Source organism: Athalia rosae, chromosome 3 (assembly GCF_917208135.1).
Source record: "Athalia rosae chromosome 3, iyAthRosa1.1, whole genome shotgun sequence".
NCBI classification, from domain to species: domain Eukaryota; kingdom Metazoa; phylum Arthropoda; class Insecta; order Hymenoptera; family Athaliidae; genus Athalia; species Athalia rosae.
The window spans coordinates 1,172,420-1,196,057 of NC_064028.1; the positions used below are offsets into that span (position 1 = coordinate 1,172,420).

A 23,638-nucleotide genomic window follows, 5' to 3' on the forward strand; every position below is an offset into this window, starting at 1 on the left:
ATTCTGGACGGTTTTATCATACTTTTAATTTCCAAAGCAATTTGTGATTTTTTACAGCAATTACTTGTAATACCTACCTATTCACATCTACCTATATGTATGTGAAGGTTGATGTTTTCCTTCTTTTAACTATGCTGTTGTCGGTGATGACCTCATCGCAGTCACATTAGCAACCAACACTCGTTTCCAATCGAGATTTTTTCGATCAACTTGGATCTGCAACTTTTCAGGTAAACATAAAATGACATCGAGGCTCTGGCATCACCTGTGAGTTCATATCCATGCTTTTTTGTAAAACTTTATGATTTGTTCCCCAAACCAATGAATATTTGAATTTTTCATAATGTGAAATAGTTTTAATTTCGAAGACAGGAATTATTTTTGTAAGATAATCTTTTCGGTATACTCCGACAGCATGTCTCTGAAATTACTGAAAAAAAGATACAAAAAGAAATTCATTTCATTGCGTCCTTGCGTCATTGGCACATGCATTAGCATTCCATGAGAACAAAATTTATTTGAATTCCGGCCAACTTCGCTGGAACTTTTGAAATTCTTCAATTCGTAATACGAAACGAGATTTACAATTTTTAAATAAGCAATTTCTTTCGTCATATTGGCGCGTGCGCAAAACGTTTCGATATTCGATATCTCGACTTAACCTAACTCTTGAACAAAAGACAGCAGAGAAACAAAAAAGAGAAGGAAAAAAAAAATAATTCGATAGATGCGCGCGCACGTCAGTGTCGCTTCGAGCTGCGGAGCTGGAGGTAGTCGGAATAGGGCAGGTGTTTTTGTGTTTGTTGTCAAAATTGTATAATAATCTTGTTGAATACGTTCGATAATTGGTACAAAAATTTATCGATACTCCATAGATGTTCTTCAAGAAGTTATCCAAAAAAGTGATCCATTATTTGGCTTGCGCGCGCTGACGGTTTGGCGGCCATCATTAATTCTCGATAGAATATTAATAGCATTCATTGAGATAACTATTTGTTTACCGATTGTTTACGATGTAGCATGAATACTAGTGTCTCCCATTCATCAAGTGAGTTTTGCGATTAAAAAGTGGAGTGCTTCACCTCAAACGTTCGTTAGAAGAAACAATTAAACGAAACACAAAAGTTCTATTCGTGTGTGTCGTGAGTTGGGCAAAATAATTTTTTCCCTTTTTTGGCGGAATACCAGTGGAACAATCGAAGTGTGTGTTTAAACGAACATTGCTACGTGCTGCGTGTAACCAACAACGGTAAGAAGTTTGGTTTTAACGTACAGCAAGCAGCAGCAGCAGGCCAGCGGCTATGTACCGTTAGTTAAAATTCTTCATTCCCATTTCCCCGTTTGTCGAGACTAACAAGTTGGGCCTACAGAGGGACATCGTAGAGGCTTGTTGACCGCGCGGTATAGTGTAGTGTACCGAGTTAATTCAAAAGAATAAACCTCCTCGACGAGCATTCGTTATTCAATTATCGAAAATGAATAAAATGAGACGATTATCCAGGTGATAAGATTCGGAATTCGCACGGCCCTGAAGGTGGTCAAGTGTTATATGACGTATGCAAAGAAGCAGACACAGAAGCGAGCAGTGAACGCTTGAAAAGCGCGAGAGTCCGTCCGAAAGGCTTTAACCGCGTAGAAATGAGAAAGTTGGTTCTGTGAATATCGAGAACGGGGCACATAACGAAGGTAGTCGTGTCGCCGTTTAACTGTGCTGGACGAAGGAAGGATTCGAACCAGTCGGTCGCGTTGCAGCAAAACCCTGGGGTAAGTAAGTAGGACGTGCGTGTGAAACGTTTTATTCCTCTCGGGTGTCTGCAAGGAGTTGTTGTCGAACGTAGTTTCCAGTCGAGTTGGTAGTTCTCGTTGAGCGTGGCCACCGGCCATTCAACGGCCGTCGTGCGTTCTCGCTTTACTTTATTTTATAGTCGTTTGAACGGAACCGAGCCGCGGTCAGTCCGGCGGATAATAATCGCCAAATTCCCGTTACAATACAGAAACTCCTCGTTCACCGTTCTCTCTTCCCACGTCTGCTGAGTCGTCGTCAATCCGTCGCGCCCCCGTCCCGGAGTTGGTCGAGAGCACACGTATACGGATATACATGTACATATTTTTTATTTTCTCTTTATCCTTGTGGCTCGGTCGCTCCGCTGCGGTAAACTAGACCGAGCATGGGAACAGTGTTATTTTATGTGGCAAGCGACGGACGCGGTTAGAATATATTAATCCAGACGGTGAAACAAACTGCCTCCAGTCGGCGATGTCCGTTGCGACGCGGGCGGTGTGCGTGTTATTCTGGTGATACGGAGACGCGGTGAGTCGTTGCTTGAATTTTGTAGAAACTAACGCGTTTCGACTAGCGGGCGAGGAAACCGCGAAATAGTGGTCACACGGCACCCACCCCAAGATACTAAAATACGTCGCGGCGAGAGTCTCGCCGTTGCTGACGGCTCGGGCTCGCTGCCTTTGGGTTTGGTGGGGTGGTAGAAGTACGGACAGTGGTTGAGAGCTTGGTGGGGTTGGAAATTGCGTGGTGGTGGGTGCCTGCCTGCCGAGGTCTCCGAGGCCCCTCCGAGGCATCTCTCTGCTTCTAACCCGACGAAGTGGGGGTGTAAACAACAGCCCTGCTGCTGCCGCTGCTGCTGCTGCTCTTGCCTACCTTCCTCTTCCTCTGCCTCTGCTGCCTGCTTCTGTCCTACCGTTCGAGGAGCCCAACGTGGGGATATTCGACGAGAAAAAATACCAACGAGATCGAGATTCCCCCCGGGTCCGCTTCCACCGCGGGGAGATTCGCGCGAGAAGGTGCGAGAAGGAGTCGTCTCGGACCTCCGCGCTTTTCCGATTCATCCGCCGATCGTACCAAGACGATATCATTATTCCCTCGGCGTTAATCGACGCGTATCGAACTACGCGATCCAACTTTCAATAATGGCTGACTTTTTAACCGCCTATCGCAAACGGTAGAGCAGCGAACCGGCACCACTGCGTTTTGTTCGGTGTTGCCTGTTCTCTCTTCGCATATGTATGTTGAGACTTTGTTCGCTCAAGGCGTCCCAAGCCAACGCCCAAACGGCTCCGATTTGTTGCCCACCATTTCATGCCCGTTCTGTATTTTTAACCGCAGCTAATTACCCTCCCTGCGATCTTACTCGCTTTCGAACAATTGTCTAACAGAATTGAATAGAAACAAAAAGCCAGAGCGATTCTCCATTGGACTCGTCGACGCTGTTTCCAAGCTAAATGATGGCGCCGCGTAGCCGATGGCGAATAGCCTCGCTTCTCTTTTTCATTCGGTGTGTAGAGAGCTGAATATCTCGTTCATAATTGTATCCGTTTGGATACAAATCGACTCCGATGATTGCAGAACTCGAGTCGTAGATACGCCTATTTTTATCTCGCTTTGTCATGCCGTTCTCGTTATCGTTCCGCCATTGCGTCGTCCGGTATAGCATTCTTATTGTAAGAGACCACGTCATTTCCGGCCTCTGGCGTCACATTCGTATTACGACACCGCTTTGCTTTTACCTCTACTGATATGAGCTAGAATTTGTGAACAAATTCGCGTTGGTTTATCTGAAAAAATTAGCATTCGGTTCTATTTCGAGTCCTCGGTATTCGCAATCAGTAGAGGCTTCTCTTGGCAATCGAAACAAACACCGAAGGCTTCTCCGCGTCTTTTATGCGCTATTATATCTGGTGTTGCCACGTAGCAGGATTTGTCAAGCAGTGATAAATGAAATTGAAATAGCGATTATTCTGCGTAGTGTAGTTGCGCGGTATAGTTTACGTATTCGTGTATCTGTGAAATGAATTACCACTGTAGTTGGGTATGACATAACTCATTTAATCGTTATCTAACTTATTTTCTAATCTCAATTTCCTACTTCGATGGTTGACCTTGGCCTTGGTATTTCGTACAAGTTGATCGTCCTCTTTGTTACGTAGTTTGTTGTTCCGCGAGAAGCAGGAGAAGAATCTCTTGAGCAGGAGTAGCAGCGATCAAGGGCGGGACGTCGACGTCCCACTTTTGTCTCCTGGAGTCGCTTCCCCATTTCCCATTCCCTCGTACCAAATTCCCCGGTTTACGCTTTAGGATCTCTTTCCTCTCCAGGGGCTCCCTTCTTTCTTGCTGGTCACCCCTACCCCATTACCCCCGTGGATCGGAGTCCCCGTCACGGCGTCGTTCCCGCGAGTTCTATTTCGCGTGGTGTTCCCTCTTCTTTCCCACCTATATCTCTCCCTCTCCCCCTCGTTTTAACCCCCCCACGGGGTTGTTCGTTGGAGTGGGGTGATATCCCCCGTGCCACTAGCCAAAGAGGTACCGAGCAGGCGATATCCTCCCACCCTGTCCCTCACCCTCCCTTCCTCTTCTCTCTACCTACTCAACACCATGACACACACCCCCACTCGAAATGGAACATCTACTCAATCCATAGCTCGTGATATCAATGTCATGACATTGGCAATCCTATCGTAAGGTCAAGGCTCTGGCTTCTTATCGTTGATGATTATATTCGCCGATGTGACTTGAATTCCGCTGATCTTACGCCGAGGGGATGAGGGAACCAAGTCTTCTAGTCCCAAGTAATATTGGGTGGAATGGCTAGTTGATGATTGAGTCTTTGGTATCTACAGGACTGATAGATCAATTGAAAGCGAATTTCGCAGGGGGTTGGACTCCATTTCGAGGAAGAGGCCTTGACAAAAAGCAAAGAATCTAAATAAAAAACTAAAATCGGCGTAGTCGTACGCTGCGCTTTGGACCAGGAGGCAGAAGCGAACGATTGACGCGACTCGGATGGGAAGGGGTAGAGTTGGAAATGGAGGGGCGCCCAGCCAGCAACTAGCAAGGTGGTGTAGTCGTGTAGTCCCGAGTAAACCGGGGGGAAACCGTGATCAGAGTGGGGGCAGGAACAGGGCTGAGGGGGCGGGAGGATTGACCGAACCAAATGCGATTGACTCGACTTTAGGGAACTCAAAAGATTTTTGAGAAGTAGGGATCTCCGACGAACATCTCTGGATGCATTTCATAATTATGGTTACCCTCGGTCTAGGTCTTCGTACTCGCTCACAGCGAATTTGATATGCAATTTTCCAACACTATGCATGCTACCATTGATACATTTTACCTTGTATCTTTTTTTTCTCTGATTTCGATCAATTTTGTGGGATTTCTTTCAATTTCGTTGTTCTTCCAAATTGAGGTTATGTTCCACTATTTATAGACATTCTTTGATGACATGCATCGTCAGACTCACCAATAGTACCTTGTCAAACTTATAAAGCTGTAGAAGGTAGTCAGTTGATCTGTCGTTTGCAATGTCATTGATGATTTTTTTAGTTGTCGGGTCAACAAGATTGTACATAGATTACCATGTACCTTATTCACGTGTTGAATACTAACGGCAGGCTCTTTTCATTTCCAGATCTGATAACGGTTCAAAATGAATTTCACACCCTTTCCTGGGTTCACGACGGGGTCTTTACCCACGGGAACAGTGCACCAATTTGCAACTGCAAAATTTGCCCAAAATCTAACCACCGGAGGTCAAGTTGTTGGGGTTTTGTCTGGTGGAGAAGGTGGAGTTCATTACCTGAGACCTGTCGATCCTAACGGATTTGCCGTTGCTCAAGGAAGCAACAATCAACAGCCGCAAATCATCAGCTTACCCATCACTGTCCCTGGAAAAGATGGTACCCAGCAACAGCAAACGGTGCAAATCCAAGTTGTCAATCCTAATGTGACCCAGAGTGGTAATAGCGGGGATCAACCAAAGTATCATTTGGCTCCGATATCATTGGGACAATTCCCACAAGGAGCAGCTACCGTCCTGACTGTTGCCTACAGTCAGCAGGATGCCGATGGGGTTCAAATTCAAGTTCAACCGCAGAATACCATTGCTACGACGCAAACGTAAGTAGATGATACTCGGTAGATGAGTTCAGTTAGACGCCTTGCAAGATGTTGGTGTGTCTTAAGCTAAAATCAAACCCTTGTTATTACAGGTCTGATCAAACCACCCAAAGCACCGCGACGGCTGTGACAACGACGTCGCAACAAACGATTCAACAAACCGTCCATCTGCCTGGTGCTCCGGAAGGCCTAACTGTTGTGGCACAAATTCCGCAGGATTTGATACTTAGGGAAGGACTGGAAGAATCTAAAGAAGATGTTAAGGAGGGTACAACTCCGGTAGCGCTTATAAAACGAGGTACCGTCAAAAACCAGGGTAATCAAAGCAACGAAGAATTGATAACTTCCATGCCTGCCAGTTGGCAAAGCTTAGCAACACCTGGATCCACTGTTGCAGACTATTTGTCTAGACTGCCTGCCAGTACGCTACCCTTAAGCTTACATTCCTTTTTGAAATTCTCTGCGGAGACTATCAAAAGAGAGGCGACCATAGAATCCAGTCCCTTGGGTGTGGAAGGATTAGATGTTCCAGTTACCACTGCCTCTGGAGAACATGCAGTCCATATCACAGTAGCTGGAACTGACAATGAGATAATTCCAGATGTCGTCGAAGGTGCTGAACCTGGAACAAAGCCCAAGAAAAAGAAAAAATATAAAAAGAAGCCTCCAAAGCCAAAGAAACCTAAACCAGGTCAAGTAACTATTGCAACTGCTTTAGACGGAACAACGTTGTTCTGCTGTCCGCAATGTAACATGGCGTACCCTGAAAAAGAATTATTAGAACAACATCTAATTGGACATAAAATTGAGAGGAGATTTATTTGCGATATGTGCGGGGCGGGATTAAAACGTAAAGAACATTTGGAGCGGCATAAACTTGGACATAGTCCGGAAAGACCATTTATTTGTTCGGTCTGCATGAAGGGCTTCAAGCGAAAAGAACACCTAAATCTACATTTTGTGATACACTCGGGGCAGAAAACTGAGGTGTGTACGGAGTGCGGAAAAGCCTTTTATAGAAAGGACCATTTACGTAAACATGCGAGATCGCATCTGGCCAAGAGAGTTAAAGAGGAACCCTTGGGAACTTTGGACAATTCTCAAAATCAACAACAGAACCAGCAACACCAGGAGCAACACCAGGAACAACACCAGGAGCAGCACCAGGAACAGCAGCAACAACAACAGCAACAGCAACAAAATAACGTACCAGAATTGCAACAAATTCAAATCCAAGTTGGTCAAGGTTCTCAAGCCCAAATTCATCAAATTTCTGTTAGTGAACAATCTACGGTAGTTTTACCAACCGCGGCTGAAACTGGTGCCATGGCTATGCTGCACCATCAACAACAGCATTAGCAACAGCCTACCGCCCAAAATCAAATAGGGCGGTATTTTCGGTTCAATCATCAGCAGGCCAAGGGAAGAGTAAGGCAAAATGTACAGAATAATTGAAACAATTGAGACTCTAGATATTAAAAATTTTTAAATCAGTCATCGTTGAAGCCACGCGGTTTGTTTCTAGTCTAACAACTCACACGAAGCTTCTAATTACAGACAGAGTTCTTAACAAGCATTTTATTTTCATTCGTAGAGAGTGCTTTGTATGATATTGTTATATCTCAGCTTCAAACATGGGTGACTTTGTCAACAGAAAAATTTTCACTTAGAGTCAAAACTTATTCAAAGTTTTCAATTCTCAGAAACACAGACGCAATGGTATATGATTTACAAACAACCATCACTATCGTTGGCTTGAACAATACTGAAAAAATATTTTGACACATCACATTACGAGTAACGCATGTTAACACATAACTTTTATCGTTGACGTCTTTACAAATAAAAGTATCGTCTGAAGTCTATCGAAACTTGAAATTACTTATAAAGTCTTGACTTTAAATTTCACTCAACGATCAGCCATCGAGAAGGCTCTTACACGAGAAGGTGGTCCAATTGTATTCTCTAGCGAGTGTCAATTCCGACGACATTTTTGTAGTGCATTTATAGCATCAAGATAGCCTTGCCTGGGTGTAAGCAGAAATTGGAGAAAATTTCTGATAAGTGTCGTGTAACAATAATTTTGCATAAAAAATATTCACATAATTAAGTTACACGTGAACTTGACAGATCCGTAAAACAGTTAGCTGTGCAAGATATTAAATGACAAATTTCATCCTGATAAAAAGAAGGGTAAAAATGACAATGTTATATCACTTTTGCGACCATGTATTATCAAAATTAAGGTAACAAAAAAGTATCTCCCACCAATAGAAAACTCCATCTTTATTTATTTATTTTCGCACGTGTTGTTTAATTCCTTTTCACAAAGCAATGCATTGTATGAATACCAATGAATTCTTTATTTTGTATTTTTTTTCCCCTCCTCTTCCGTTCTTTGCAAATATTTCTTTCTGAGGATTGTAAACTACCAGAAATAAAGTCCGGTTTACTATTTGCGCGCATGTATCGCTGTCTCGCTAAATAGTGTTGAACGATACGAAATCTCCTGAAATATCATTCTTCGAAATTTTGATTATCGTATTTGAGAACAGAAAGTAATGTATGACATTTTATTATTCGTTGAAATGGACCGGACGTTAATGTAAATTAGATTGAAAATTAGTATAAATTCATTCACTTCTTACATATAACAAGTAATTATATTAGCGGTAAACAGAAATGACTTGACAAAAAAGGAAGAATAAAAAAGGTGTCGCCGGCTAAAATTGAATTATTACTTAGGTAATTCTAACGTGCAAGTAGGATTAAAAGATAAAAAAAAGTACATATATTTTTGAAAGCGCCATTCGGAATTACTGATGGTACAAATAATTCAATTTAAGCGCGCAAGAAAAAAAAATAATGATGAATATTAATAAAAACAACCTTATATCGATGACGAAGTAAAAAGAAAATCCTTTGATGGAAAGATGTTTGAACATAATTGTAAATAAAAGATTTTTCCATCGCATATAGAAATACAGCATAAAATTTATGAAATAAATATGGTTATTTATTCTACTTAAGTACGAAACATCCGATTGATCATGTTAAATTATGACAGGAGCGTGAAGGAGAGAGAAAGAGAGAAAAAGAGGTGAGAAAGAAATGGAATCAGAGTAATCATCTGTGTAAAATTCGACGTTTTACATTCAATACAATGCAAACTAGGGATTGCTGTATATTTTTACAAAGGCGATGTCTCACACTTGTAATTTAGTATAAAATAATAAAGAACCTCAAATAAATATAGGATAATTATGTAGTTTAAATATTTTTCAGATAATGAATTAGTGCGAGCTGTATCCGGCGAATGATTTACGTCTAAACAGTTGTTTCATTTTTTGCCATCATTTATTTTTGACTTCTTACTTGATCCGTGTAACATTTTGAACAGATATTTCTTCTATCTGACCCCTTTGTAATGTTATTCTTTGTTTACTGAGGTATTTTTGAAAATTGAATATTGTTAAAAGAACGGTAAAAAGATAAAAATTAAATCATAGTAATAATCGTAATAATAATAATCATAATAAGAATGATAGTAATCATAATCGATGTCCTTTAAGCATATGAAAATCTTGCTTTGTCAGCCTTCAGCAAATATGGGTAATTAAAGAGAAAAAATATTGAAAAAAATCACTCTTTCAAAACTAACTCATAGTTTAATTTCATAAAATTTTTGGAGATGGTATTTATTTATTTTTAACAATATATATCTGTATGCAATTTATTATCTATAAGTTCATCAATATATATCTACATATGCACACACATTTTCATTGAAGAAAAAACGAAAAACTAGTTGTGCTTTTCAATTATGAACACAATTTTTCTGCATTTCTATCTATGTAATTATCCTATATTTCGAACTTTACGTATAATTCATTTTTATTACTAATATCATTATCACTTTTTTTTCAAAAACACGCTATTACATAACAAAGAAAATATCTGAATCGAAAAAATCACGTATTCCACGCAAAAGAAGCGTTATGGTTGATGCATATTTTGAAATAAGTATTGAAACAAAAAAAAAATTAGAGAAGAAATTCTAAAAAAACAAATTAATGAAGCACTAAAACTCGTAACTAGTAAAAAGAATGGCAGCTGTTCTGCCAAAATGACATGGCCAACGGTATATCTATATTATATTTAAAAAAAATAATAATAATCCTAATTACTAATACTGTATTTCTGTTTATCACGATATGCCAGCGAACAGTTGTTAAACTACATATATTTTTTTTTAATTTTGTTTTATTATAAATAGAAAATATCACTTTAAAAAAAAGGCAGTGGGTCTCTAGCTCTATACATATTATATATATATATCTATATATATATATCTATATATATAATATTATTACTATAATTGTAGTTATAACGATTAGCTAGTAAGTCATTTTCATTGTTACTTACATAAATATTGGAAAAAAATTACAAAAACAGGAAAAAAACAACAAAAAATTAAAATAAAACGTACATTTAATATAAACAATTCTCTCGTTATTTGACTTTTGATGAACGATCATCAATCTTATCACGATTTGTATACATAGAATGAGATTCCTAACTTGGCTTTTGCTCAAGCGAAAAAAATGTAAAAATTTATGTAGAAATCAATAATCAATAGATTGTTTATTAGATATGCGGTCTGCTGGAATTGCGATTCTGGAAGGAAGGAAACTATAAACAACAACTACGACGACGACGACGATGATGAATGAATGGGAGAGCTTGCGGATGAAAACGAAAAGGAAAGGAAAGGGGGATAAATAAATGGCTGTTGCCGCCGGGCTTTCAAAACTAAAAGGTGAACCCTATAGCTGACCCCGTCCCGTCCCCGCTTATTCGGGCATTTTCGTTTTGCCGAGAAAAAATAGTTAAGAGGCTGGAACAGTAGAGGGCGGCCCGAGGGGTGGGGGCGCCGAGTTGAGGGACAGGTGTCAACGGCAGGAATCTTTTTAGAGGATTTTGTCGTCGGCCCGAATATATCATCGAAATTCCATAAATGGTAAGCGGTTATTAATAATTATTATATTAATTTAGAGGGTCGAGGATATCAGGGCTGACGTTTCACTACTTGAACGGCCATTTTATGTTGAAATTCGTGCGAATTCGGCCCCGTATCGACTGGCTATGTGGTATGAGGGGGGAAAGGACGCTTCCCCCCGTTCCACCCCTGCGTCTATCGGCGAAATGTTACTGACGGCTTAAGCGAAATACTGCATTTTTATCGCGTGTTTATCGTACAAGGGCCAACCGAATATACAACCCTAGGACCCGAAACATGGGGAAAGGGACAACTTTGTAAGTAATATGAGATTATTATTCATATTTGTACGCATTAAATACATCCTGCAATGACAGCCAAACAGCATGTATTTCTCTCTATCTACCCGACGTGTCAGAGCATAAAAGATCCGAATAAAATTATCATCTGCCCGTCACATCGTTCTTCAATTAATAAATAATTTTGTCAATGACTTGGAATTTTTTAACAATCTTTTAGTTTTAACAACGCCATCCCTGTTGTACTCGAGATCCCCGCACCCTCGCATCGATCAATCAAATTTACAATAAACGATTACTGAAATACCTCATTGTTTGAAATTCGCACCACGTATTCTACGAGGAATAACCAACTACTCAATATATTAAACGAACCAATGAAAAACGCAGCTTCCCAAAAATCACTTCAATATTATCGAGGAATCTCGGCATTCGCAGAATTCCTCAATCTTAATTTCAGCTGTGGTCTGTGTGATCGTGAAAATTCATCCTTCCAACATTAATGTATTTCGTCAAATTTTTTTTTTTATCAAGATAGATTTCAAAATTACGCTCATCTTCCATCGTATTCAAATTTCAATCCTTGAGCCAACTTTTTTGAAATTTCGTATTCAAGGTGTATGATAGAGAAGAGCTTTTTTGTGTTCTTATTATTTTAAATCTCTGAAAATGTTACATCATTCATTGCCCCCAAACCCATTTTTCATCACCCGTCATCAACTGCATTTTACCATGGTTATCAGATTATTCATCACTTAATCAGAAATATAATAATTAATGTGGGCTCAAAAAAATCATGAAGCGTTTTGTGTTCCTGCAGCTCTGCAAAAATTAGCGAGCTACTCACCTGATATATAATAGTATCGGTACCAGAATAATTGAAAAATGTGAGTATTAGGAATTCAATGAATATCAATGTTTGATTTTGACCCAAATGATTCGAACATTGGGTATGCATAGTGTGGATAAAACTGGTCAGATATTTGGGGAATGGTTTTACCCTGCTGGAAAGTCTTTGGTTGAGATCATGATCACTTGCCATTCAAACCTGAGTTATTATTTAAGAGATCATCACCTGAGATTAGTAAAACAACTGTTCCTTGTACTTATGCATAAAGTCCGATGTGTGATTCACTGCTTATTCTAACTCGTCTGTGTATTCTGAACCTTGTATAATGAGTTGTAAATTTTTGAGGAGTTGTTGACTCAAATAATTATAATTTGTTAATGGATTGGGAACAACATTTTCTAGGTACTCGATTGACGATTTGCAATGAATTTCCCGCCGTTCGGAGGCCATTTTCCTGGTACAATACCGAGTATCCACCAGTTTGCGACGGATAGTTCGGGTGGAGCTGGTGCTCGGTACGCCAATCATTTTCCCAACCAGCCTCCAATCGGAGTGCCGGTTATGGGAAAATACCGGGCTGAAGCAAACGGCGTTCAATCTGCACAATCTCAAGTTATGATGAACAACAAATCTAGTTATCCAAACAGCAATGTTCATCATTATCCAAACGTTCCGTACTCCCAAGGACAAGCGGTTCAACAACGTCCTAGTAATTCACCCGGCATGCAAGAGAAACGCAGTTATCATCAGGCAAGTTATATGAACCCAAAGTTTTATCAACTTCTTTCAACTTATGGACCTTCTAATTATTTTCAGACAACGGAAACTATAAACCAGCAGGACGTGTGCAATCTACTTCAAGAAAAAGATAAGGGCAAAGACAAAAAAAGTGACGACCATCAGCGGAATGGAGAAGCAACTACGAATGGTTCTCAGCAAGATTATACGATGCATCAGCATCACCAACAACATGCCCACACGCAAACACCTGCGACAATGCCTGCAACCTGGCAGTCTTTGGCGACGCCTGGCTCGACCGTTGCCGATTATCTGAGTCATTTACCCGCAAGTACGTTACCTTTAAGTTTGCACCATTTTTTGAAATATTCAGCGGAAAGCATCAAGAAAGAATCAGAAATGGCTCAGACAACATCTGTGGCTGTTGCAACAACAACAACACCCAATATAATGATGTCTCCGAACAACAAGAAGAAGAAAAAGAAGAAGGCACCAAAGGAGAAAAAGCCACGACCGAAACCAGGTGAGATTCGTTTGACCACTGCTCTAGATGGTTCGACACTTTATTGCTGTCCAGAGTGCCACATGGCATATCCAGAAAGAGAACTTTTGGAACAGCACTTACTTGGACACACGTTGGAACGGAGATTTGTCTGCGATATTTGTGGGGCAGGCTTGAAGAGAAAGGATCACTTGACACGCCATAAACAAAGTCATAATCCAGAGAGACCATACGTTTGTACCGTTTGTCTCAAAGCTTTTAAAAGAAAGGAGCAGCTCACGTTACACTTTGTGATACATTCCGGTGAGAAGCGGCACGTTTGTACTGAGTGCGGAAAAGGATTTTACAGAAAAGATCATCTGAGGAAGCATACCAGGAGCCATATTGCCAGACGAGTCAAAGCTGAGCTCAGTCAGAATGCTGGTGAGTAAAATTAAGGCTCTTATTCTATGAAAAAATTCGAAAATTCATCGGATGAAGTATATGCGTTGGTATTCCCGCTATTATGATTTTGATACTTTCAGGTACTCAGCAAAATCAACAGCAGAACAATGCATCTAATATGCAGACGACAACCGTGACAGCGTCGTCAGTTCTTCCAGGGGGACATCCAGGAGCACTTTTGTCCTGAGCCCCGCCACCCGGGAACTTCCAGGTTCCCCATCCAAATAATATTATTCACCCGCACACTCCGCATCACACTTTGCATCATCATCATTTGGCAGCTGTCAACGTAGCGCATCAGTCAAGTACCGCACCACTTACAGCCGCAGGTCACTACCAAGCTCACGAATTGAGTTTTTTGGGGCATGTCAAAGATTTCTGAGACAAGGCAACAACCTCCGCTGAGAGGATGTGTATTGTCAGGTAACTAAAAATTTTCACTATGAAATCTTGGTGCATGCAACAGAGGAAACAATATTTGCAGCTTGGCGTGTTTCATGGGTGTACGACTTTCCTTACATATGACACTGTTCTGTGGCGTTGGCAATATTATTTGATGAATCAAAAAAAAAATTAAGTCAAGTGGTGAACACAGTGGTATTATAACGTGACTTACATTTGTTTACTTCGTTTATTTGTTTTTATTTTCCATAGTTCCTTGTGGAAAACTTGTTTGAGTTCGTTCGTGACGCGTTTCGAAATATTCACATAGTTTGTGATATAATCACGAATATGCAGTGTACTTATACTTGTATGCTTATTCTTCATTCAGAATCATTCGATCATTAGGTTTTTTGAAGTGGGACAACTTTAACTTAGACACAGATTGCCAAATAGAAAAATGAATAATTCATGACTCTATGACCCTTATAAAGTATAATCGAAATATCTCTACAAGAATACGAATACCTTTTGTCGTTAAAAATCGTGCGATCAGCCCAGGAAGCTATAATTCGGTACAGACTTTTATATCAAGGTGGTAACAGTCGAAACAAACCTGGAAACATCAGAACAAAATTTTTTATTCGTCAGCGTCTCACCGCAGTCTACCCAGTAACCATTTAATTACTCCGGAGCATAGTAAACCAATAAATTCGAACGTCAATTCCGTTGACCGAAGAATTAGCCAGACAGACGTTAATTGTTCATATCTCTGCTCGAGTAAAAAATCAAAAGAAAAGCGGTGTAATTCGTGAAGCGCTTGTGTAGCTACCCTGTTACGCAATGAAGTATAGGATTCTATTGCGATGGAAGACACAATTTTCATACGTGCTCAGTCGATCGTGCACAACAAACATCACTGAAATGGCAGCAGCTGTAATTATCGTTGAACATGTGCCGATCATCATTTTGTCATGCTCGTATACATACCTTCGAATGTGTGACAAATCTTTCCACCCCTACATAGGTGAACTACAGATTTTTGTTACTTTTTTCGATTTAATACGCGTTGCGATTTCTTCCGAATTTTGATTCGCAATGATCGTAAGTATCGAAATTATTTAGCGAAGTAAAAGGTTGCCAATAACTGCACATTGTCGATAAAGAACGAAAACTTATTTCAGTATGATCGATTCATGCAATAGAAATTCATGTAGGTGCATATAACAATAAGTTTCACGAATAACGAACTTCAGAATAAAAAATTTCGCGCTCGCATCCATTCATCTATAAATTGCTTGGATTCCAAGAAGACTGACGCAAAAAGATGAATATATTCATATTCGAAAAGCACACCGATGTCAGAATTATTATTTAGGAGATATTTAATATTGAACCAAACCGTAATGCAAATGACGGGACATACAGAAATAGATTTACTTTGAATGAAAGTAGGAAAACGTTTCCTGAAATAATCTACGTTCATGATAATTTTCAGTACACTAGAGTCCTATAAGTATGTTACATCTTGGTCACGTTAAAAACCAAATTCTTTACTTTCCTTCGATACCCTGAGCGTAGGTATCCGACACAAAGGTCTTGCCATAATACGTGAAAAAAGATGATATTTTTGTGGTAGGTTGATAATGATATAGAAAATATGATTAATGCTGGAAAATGTGAACGCATGTTTTCGTTAGAAAGTATGTTTAGGATATAATGCTTAATTATGCTCTCCTTGTGTAAATTCAAATGCATTTTCTCAGTGATTGTGTTGCGTAAATTATGTTAGGCTTAGTTTTATCAATTGAAATTAAAGTCCTTGTACCATTACCGGTGAAAGGGCTCTAGAGCTCTGTACTATGAAATCATGTGGCAATATCGAGAGAAATAATTCTATTCCAATTTTAAACAAAGTTATCAGTATTCTTATTTTATTTACATCTAAATTTATGTGAAATTAATTCGTTGTTACTATTACTATTTTATTTTTCACCGCATATTATTTAGACGGACGTAAGACTAAAGCAAAAAACATTAAACTTTTGCATATATTTATATAAAGAAGAAAACAAAAACTATGTTGACATTTTATTTTCATAGCATAATTTCGGATTCATATACGTATATCCCATCGATTGATATATTATGATGATTATTATTATTTTTATTTAGCCAGATTTTATTTTGATATTCCCATTTTGTGAACCGAGATATGGGAATATCGCAATCTCTGAATTAACTGGTTGTGATAATTTTTTGCAGCTATGCTTTTACTGTGTACTTTTCATTGGTTATTGTTTTTTTATCACTTTTTTTTCGTTTGTGATTTTTTCATTGGATATTATTTGTATCGTAACGATACCGCAATGATTTCTTGCCATACTAATATATCATTAAAATGTGTATATTTTTTAGTAACCGCTAATCACTTCTCTGCCATATTATATCTTTATTATTCCTACGATTAGCAGAAAAAAAACATGAGTAATGGAAGTATGAAAATGTGCGGCAAACAGGCCACACTAAATATGTTTAAAGATTATATACGCAAAACATTACTCTATACCTTAATGTGCAGCAAGGATTGCCGAGTATCAAAATATCTAACGATAAGGCAATGCGTATTCTTTGCTTGAAAAAAAGAGAAAAATTCACATCATAAACACGTATCATAGAGAAATCTATGCTTTATAAATTTAAAGAGTAATAGTTGTAATTAGAAAGAAAAAAAGGATGAGATAAAATACCCATTGCCAGTCTTATAATATTTTGTATTCGGTAGTGTCCTCTGTATCATATTCTCGGTTATATATTGTCTAGCAAGTAACACGAAAATTCAGGTTTTACCAGACCTCAAGTATAAGGATATACTAAATACTATACAGTATGTACTAAACTACATATTCATATATGTATAAATATGTGGTTTTTATATAAAATAACAAGTGTGCACGGAGAGAGCGATTGAATTATGTGTGAATCTCTTAGTACGTTTGATGAAGGAAAAAGAAAACTGAACTGTATTAAAATACTCCACCGCCACGTACTTGTAATCGTAAAGAGTGAAGAGAAAAAAAAGGAAAAAAAAGTACACCTTAGGATTACACTTAGCGTAAGTTTGTATACAAATATTAATATGTAAGTTGATGAAGAGGAAAAAAAAGATAAAATAATAATAATTAACATCGTAGTTAGGGTCTTTCAGAAGGTTCCCCCAGACTATGCGAAAATAGCTTTACGATTTATAAAAGAAAGAAAAAGAAACTTTTCCCAAGTTCGCCACACGTTCGGAGTCTGTTAAACGGAGCAGTATAATCGAAGAGGGCTTATTAAAAATCTATACATCAATACCTACATATAAACTACAGTAGCGATTCAATGTGCCGAGACTTTACATACAACGTTTCGCAGATCAGTCAACTCCCTCTTTTTCATTTCAAACAATTTGAAAATTCACGTCCTTAGGTGTCGCAAGTAGTGATGACGATATCATTAATTTACATGTATCTCTTTACATATTGCGAATCTCCAAACTTCGAACGAATTATCTGTTGTAAAGTCTTGAGCAAGCTTGCTACCCCGTCGTACCGACGAATTCCAGTATGTATGTGGGGTGTTGTAGATTAAAAAACGAAAAAATAAAAAGAAATAAAACAAAATGAAGAAAAAATAAAATAAAATGAAATAAAATTGTGGCTAAACATTTTATATAACGCGATCACAGAATTTTTCGAAAAGATCGAGGAATGCTTGGAACCGAGAAAAAAAGAAATATTTTTAGTAATATGAACAAAAAATTTAACATTAATAAAAATGTAATGACACTAAAAACTAAGTAAAGGGAAAAAATATGTAAGTGTAATATTATGATCGATATATATAGCTTTGAGCTAATATTATATTTTATCCACAAAATATAATTAGTATTCGTAACAATTTGAATATAAGCGTAATTAAAAACGAAAAGAAAAGAAAACCAAATTATTAGTTATTTTCAGATCAAGATTACTAAATGAGTTCTGTTTTTTCTTTGCCCACATGTGAACACATACAATAATTTTGTGCGCCTAAAGAATATTTAATATTACAAATATTGAATTTAAATTTGTTCCGCTTGAGTTGAAAAAAGCACATAAAGCAATATTTAAAAAATCTATATGTAATGGCGTTCTTTTTCGATGGTCCATAACACTTATGAATATTATTCTGATTCATAGAGATTTGTTCGCCATTGGTAGACAAAATTTTTCACAAATGCGGTGAGCCAATCGGGAGATTATTATGATTCGATTAATCAAAATTTCAAAACTGTATTTTCGTTCCTATTTCTGTGAGGAAAAAAGAAAAAATCGAAAGGATAATTCAGCGCTTATGTTACATTCAATAAAGCTATGGTTGTGAAATAATCTGGTCTTGTTACGTTGGCATGTGGTTTCTATCATCATCGATGGGAAATCTTTGTACTTGAACTTTTGAAAACGGTCGGACGATATACTTAATATCCGTACGAATGAAGTTATTAAAAGGACTTTTGTACATAGATACCTCCTCTCGTCTCTCAGTGCCCCAAATGAAAACGCTAAACTTTTATCATAGAATGCTGAACGATATGAATTTGAATAATATTACAATACGTGATTAAAAGTTACACAAAGAACGCGCGGTTGGAATTAACAAAAGAGATAATGAATCATGTTCGGTGATGCGAATGCTATAGATTATTTTCCAGTACACATTTTTTCAACCAAAATAATTAAATAACGATAAAATGATGAATATACAAATTCCTCGATATAGTACAAAGCATTTAACTTCTCCGTTAGTAAGTGTAAAACCATAGTGCGAAATATATACATATAGCAAATAGAGGGTTTCTGTAAAGTAAGTCTATTTGGGATCGTTATAAATTTTCATTTTGTTTCATATAAGATTAGAGACAAATTTGGAAGTTTTATCGAACGTTCAGACTAAAGATTCTTCTCGATTCAAAAATATCAAATGAAAAGTTTCGAAAATTTTGTACACTAAACTGCATGAACTAGAACTTACTTTATTCAATACCCTAATGCGCAAAAAATAATCATTTGCGAGCATCCGCTTTGAATATGAACTGAAATTCATTTCGTTACACTTGGATAGCATATTTGTACCGTAGTCTTCCAAGGTACAAGACTTACAGTTCGGTTATCTCAGAGAAATCAAAAATATTCTATAATTAAGTAATCCTTCAATTGATCTCAGCATTTTATTTTTGTATAGAGTGCATAAAATAACTTCCTAGAAGAAAACAATAAATAAATAAATTAATAAATGAAATTTTAGGCCACAAATAAAAGGAAACTGTAAGAATTTTTGAAATAATTCCCATCGCTGATTTATCTGAAATTTATTTCTTCGAATAATTTTAACGATACCCTAATACTCTTTCATATTATTTTTCGTCGTACAGTGTTCATTTTTAAGAACGTGCAGTAATTTCTTTTACGCTTAACCGAGTGATACCTACTTGTAGGTAAGTGAACACAACTATTTTGAAAAACTTGATGGGACAATCGATCGTTGACAACTGTAAATAGAAAATTATATAGTAACGAAATATCAAAACTGGCAGACAGTTCTGAGAATCATTTCTCGTTAATATTTGCATGCAGCAATTTCCGAGTAGCTCCAAAATTTATGATCGATAATACGGTGTATCACAGGTAAATTTTCAATGAATACTTGTATATAATAATGATTTTATTAATTTAAGTATGGTCACTACAGTAAATAACAAACGTTAGTATACATATGTGTAATGTTTTCTAAAAACTATGCAATTGAACTGATATAGTAAAATCGTTTAGCTTCAATAAATATAATGTACAGATTAAATTGACAACAATGCGGACGCGCTCATTTATAATTACAATTTTAATATCCGTACTCATACTTACAACGGAGGAATATCAGAAATATAGTTGCCGCATTATTATTTTTCCAAAGGATACGTCTTACTTCCCGTGCAAGTGAAATTATTGCCTACATTTATAAATTTTGATACATTGCTTATCGAACTTTTTTTCACCGTAAATTATACTCAATGACATCTGTATATTATTATATTATTCTCAATGAATCTTTGAAAGAAGAATTTCGACGACGAGACTGAAAGAAGAGTGAGGATGAAATCGTTTCAACCTCGACGACCCTTCTAAAAAATATACAAGCGGCAACCCCATATATGCGTTCCAGGATGTAAATATTACATACTAAACGTGAGTGGTCGAGCCATGTAATTTAATTTTCTTTCGATCACATGCATGGTTTTTTATTTATAATGTAATCGAGGTTCATAGTTTCTTTTTATTTTTTGTTTAGAAACCGCAGCGACGATTTCATCAAGCTCAAATAATTTATGTTTGAATATTTCGCACTAATGATATTAGCTCATTGTCAGTTTAAACAATGATATCATTAGCTTCATCGTAATAAGTAACGTTGCCAATATTTACATAACAAATACTTGATACTGAAATTTCATTAATGCGTAGAGAGAGAATGCTAAAAGCAACGTTGATTGAGCTCAGAAATAAACGTATGCATTAAAAATTCATCTGCCAATAAGGCGACTATTCATCCTCTGCATAAATCACGAGTTATTTAATTTTTTTGCAAATTGATTATCGATTCGATGCTTTTGAAATTGATTCTCGCAAATCTGAAATCCCAGTAAGTAACAGGTACATAACTCGTCAAAGTTCGTACTTCATAAAAACCAGAATAAAAATTCAACAAATTAAAATAACACCTATTTACGGTGTTGGTTACATTAATTCGTTCACTTAATAGATGTGATGTATATTAGAAAAATTTTACAATGTTTTATTGCTGGTATAAAATTACTTGGCAAGCTCTATAAAGATTTTTAATATTTGAAAAAATTGTTTCGTGATGTGATACTCTTTAGTAATTACGTCTTTCTACACGAGTGGATTTAAAAGTAATAATAATTATAATTATTAGGAAATCACAGGCGCTAATATCATTTACAAAACCACTCACCGTCAACTTGTACATAGCCACTGCACATTCATCACAGTGAATCACTGAGTACAAGTGGTGAATCGTTGAGGCAATCTCAACTAAAGATGTATATAAAAAAGAGTTGGCAGCAAAATAAAAACGAGTTCTGAATAAATCTCAAAACTTTAGCATTCATTGAATGAATAAAATTTGCAGTCAACGCCTCCCTGTGACGTTGCAGCTGTATCTCGAAAAAGAGGAAATAAAAATTCTATCTCATCATAAATCTCATTATAAACTCATTATAAATCTATACTTTAATTTGATCCCAATGACAAAATCTTATCACGCCACATGCAACGTAGTAGTTTCCATATCATTATTTTCATACCGTGATATTTGAAAATCTCTATTTTTCTAACTTATCACTTTTTAAATAGAATAATAGGAATATCAGTTCGAACAGTATTTACCACCTGTGCTCAGCCTTACTTGTCATGTTGGAAGAGAAAAACAAAAAAGCAAAAAGGGAAGGAAAAATTAATAAATACGATAACAGAAAAACGTGGAAAAACCCACAATATAAACATTTCTAGAGTCCTATAACTAGATTGATACTAGTATACTATATCACACGTAAAGAAAAATGATTAATTCCCAGCTAAGTGCGTAAAATAGAAAATGGTGGTGGGCCAACCTGCCTCATTATCATTGCAAAATTACTGAGTCCCGCTTCATTTGAATTTTGTGCATTCTGATTATTCTGCGAATTACTTGAATTGCTTTTATTTCTATTACCACTATGACTCTGAAGGTGCTTTTTTAGGTGATCTTTTCTGTAAAATGCTTTTCCGCATTCGGTACAAATTTGATTTTTACTACCTGAGTGAATAATCATATGTCGAGCTAGATGTTCGTTCCTTTTGAAAGCTTTACAGCACATCGAGCATTGATAGGGCCTGTCCTTGTTGTGACCTTGCTTATGCCGATCTAGGTGCTCCTTACGCTTTAAACTGGCGCCGCAGATGTCACAGATATGTGGCCGCTGCCTATGATCTTCAAGATGTTCGTGTAGAGCATCACGACTTTCAAACCGATACGCACATTCCGGACAATGATACACGAGCATACCTGTAAAGAAGCATAAATTTTAGTCGCATGTGAGCTAAAAATTCATCGATCACTTATAGGAACTACATTGAAGAAATAGTCAGAGTTTAACATTCGGTTGAATTGTTAGGGTTTTTGAAATTTCTTCAAGGTATTGCAAAAGTAAAAAGAATTTTACCATTAACATGTTGTGGCTCTACTTCAAACTCAAGCTTTGGCCGAACATCTTGAAAATTATGAGAAGAGTTGTTACTGTTATCTTCATATTTGAATACATAAGGCAAACCTAAGGTACTTGAGCATCGAGCCAAGTACTCTGAGGTTAATCTGAAGTCGATCTGCAATGGATCAGTCATCGTTGCAGCATCTACTTTCCGAATAGTTTGTGTCTCTGAAGATTGCTGAGAATTGTTTTGATTATTCTGCTGACAGATTTCCTTGTTTCCACAGTTATTTTCATTTCTATTCTCATCTGTTTGCTGATGATGTGCTCCTGATGACGGGGGATGACCAGGATAATTGTAGCCAACCATATTAGATTGTTGTTGAGAGTTAATGTTTGACAAATATTTCGCATTGCGCGGAACATAAGCCATTTTTAAGTGCATTGAAATATCGGAATCATGCCAGGATCTGGGGACAAAAAACCAATATTGATGTATGAATATCGTGGAGTCAGATAGATTCATAAAACTAATTCATAAAAGAAGAATGGAAAGTTAAAAACTCATGCTTGTCTGTAATGACTGAAAACAGGGTGATATTCAGTTATTTAGTTATCAACAATAATTTTTTTATCTTCATCGTTTTTTCTGATATATATATTCAGTAAAATTCTTCTCAACAAGAATTATTTTTATGATTTTTTGTAATCTTAATGCAGAATACATCAGCTGTGAGGATACTCACAAGAAATGTAGTTTTATTGGCTAGTGACATTATTTGAAAATAGTTCTGATATCGAGTAAAATAAGACGAGGTCATATAGTCATGAATAACTGTTGTGATTTCTCATTCGAACTAATAAGATACTGGTATTTCCGTAACTGCACAGAGTCCACCCTTATAAGGCAGTGTTGAAAAGCGTTTCAATCAGAAGTTATTGAGCAGGTCAAGAAACTGCTGGTAAGAGACAGGCCCAAACTTCAGCGATTAATAGCAACGAGTTGATTGATGTTCGTCAATGAAATAATTGAGGTATTTTGGGGGGTGTGATAGGTTGAAAAACGCATTTTTACTCACCGTTTACCTGTTTCATTATCACCGCCGAGTCAGTGCACGATTCGCCATTATTTGTTTGTATCAAATGCGGCCATCTTAGTCCATCAGCTGCTGGGATATCCCAAGGGATATCCTAGGAATTTATAGACAAATCTGATTTTTACCGCGCATCTGC

At 37.3% G+C, this 23,638-nt stretch overlaps 3 protein-coding genes across 11 annotated transcripts; 2 read left to right on the forward strand and 1 right to left on the reverse strand.

The window, feature by feature from the left end:
* The first annotated feature begins 611 nt into the window (after nt 1-611).
* LOC105685563 (putative zinc finger and SCAN domain-containing protein 5D) lies at nt 612-8,786 on the forward strand. Of its 5 annotated transcripts, none has more exons than XM_012399788.3 (3): nt 612-2,311; nt 5,424-5,911; nt 6,004-8,786. In XM_012399788.3, the coding sequence occupies exons 2-3, from the start codon at nt 5,442-5,444 to the stop codon at nt 7,268-7,270; spliced, it is 1,737 nt and encodes a 578-aa protein (XP_012255211.1). In that variant the 5' UTR covers nt 612-2,311; nt 5,424-5,441; the 3' UTR covers nt 7,271-8,786. The 5 variants fall into 5 exon arrangements, with proteins under 5 accessions (XP_012255211.1, XP_012255213.1, XP_012255215.1 ...); XM_012399790.3 differs by having other exon boundaries at nt 613-1,764; XM_012399792.3 differs by lacking the exon at nt 612-2,311 and adding an exon at nt 2,892-3,824.
* A 1,446-nt stretch (nt 8,787-10,232) lies between these two features.
* LOC105685325 (zinc finger and BTB domain-containing protein 49-like) lies at nt 10,233-18,533 on the forward strand. Of its 3 annotated transcripts, none has more exons than XM_048652869.1 (4): nt 10,233-11,227; nt 12,462-12,809; nt 12,876-13,722; nt 13,824-18,533. In XM_048652869.1, the coding sequence occupies exons 2-4, from the start codon at nt 12,483-12,485 to the stop codon at nt 13,928-13,930; spliced, it is 1,281 nt and encodes a 426-aa protein (XP_048508826.1). In that variant the 5' UTR covers nt 10,233-11,227; nt 12,462-12,482; the 3' UTR covers nt 13,931-18,533. The 3 variants fall into 3 exon arrangements, with proteins under 3 accessions (XP_048508826.1, XP_048508825.1, XP_025602320.2); XM_048652868.1 differs by having other exon boundaries at nt 10,233-10,931; nt 11,174-11,227; nt 12,462-13,722; XM_025746535.2 differs by having other exon boundaries at nt 10,233-10,931; nt 12,462-13,722.
* Nucleotides 18,534-19,845: 1,312 nt separating this feature from the next.
* LOC105685317 (zinc finger protein 436-like) lies at nt 19,846-23,592 on the reverse strand. Of its 3 annotated transcripts, none has more exons than XM_012399293.3 (3): nt 23,485-23,592; nt 22,421-22,875; nt 19,846-22,263 (listed from the first exon to the last, which is right to left on the reverse strand). In XM_012399293.3, exons 2-3 carry the CDS (start codon nt 22,848-22,850, stop codon nt 21,794-21,796), a joined length of 900 nt encoding a protein of 299 aa, XP_012254716.1. In that variant the 5' UTR covers nt 22,851-22,875; nt 23,485-23,592; the 3' UTR covers nt 19,846-21,793. The 3 variants fall into 3 exon arrangements, with proteins under 3 accessions (XP_012254716.1, XP_012254718.1, XP_048508828.1); XM_012399295.3 differs by having other exon boundaries at nt 23,492-23,567; XM_048652871.1 differs by lacking the exon at nt 23,485-23,592 and adding an exon at nt 23,152-23,471.
* Nucleotides 23,593-23,638: the final 46 nt, after the last annotated feature.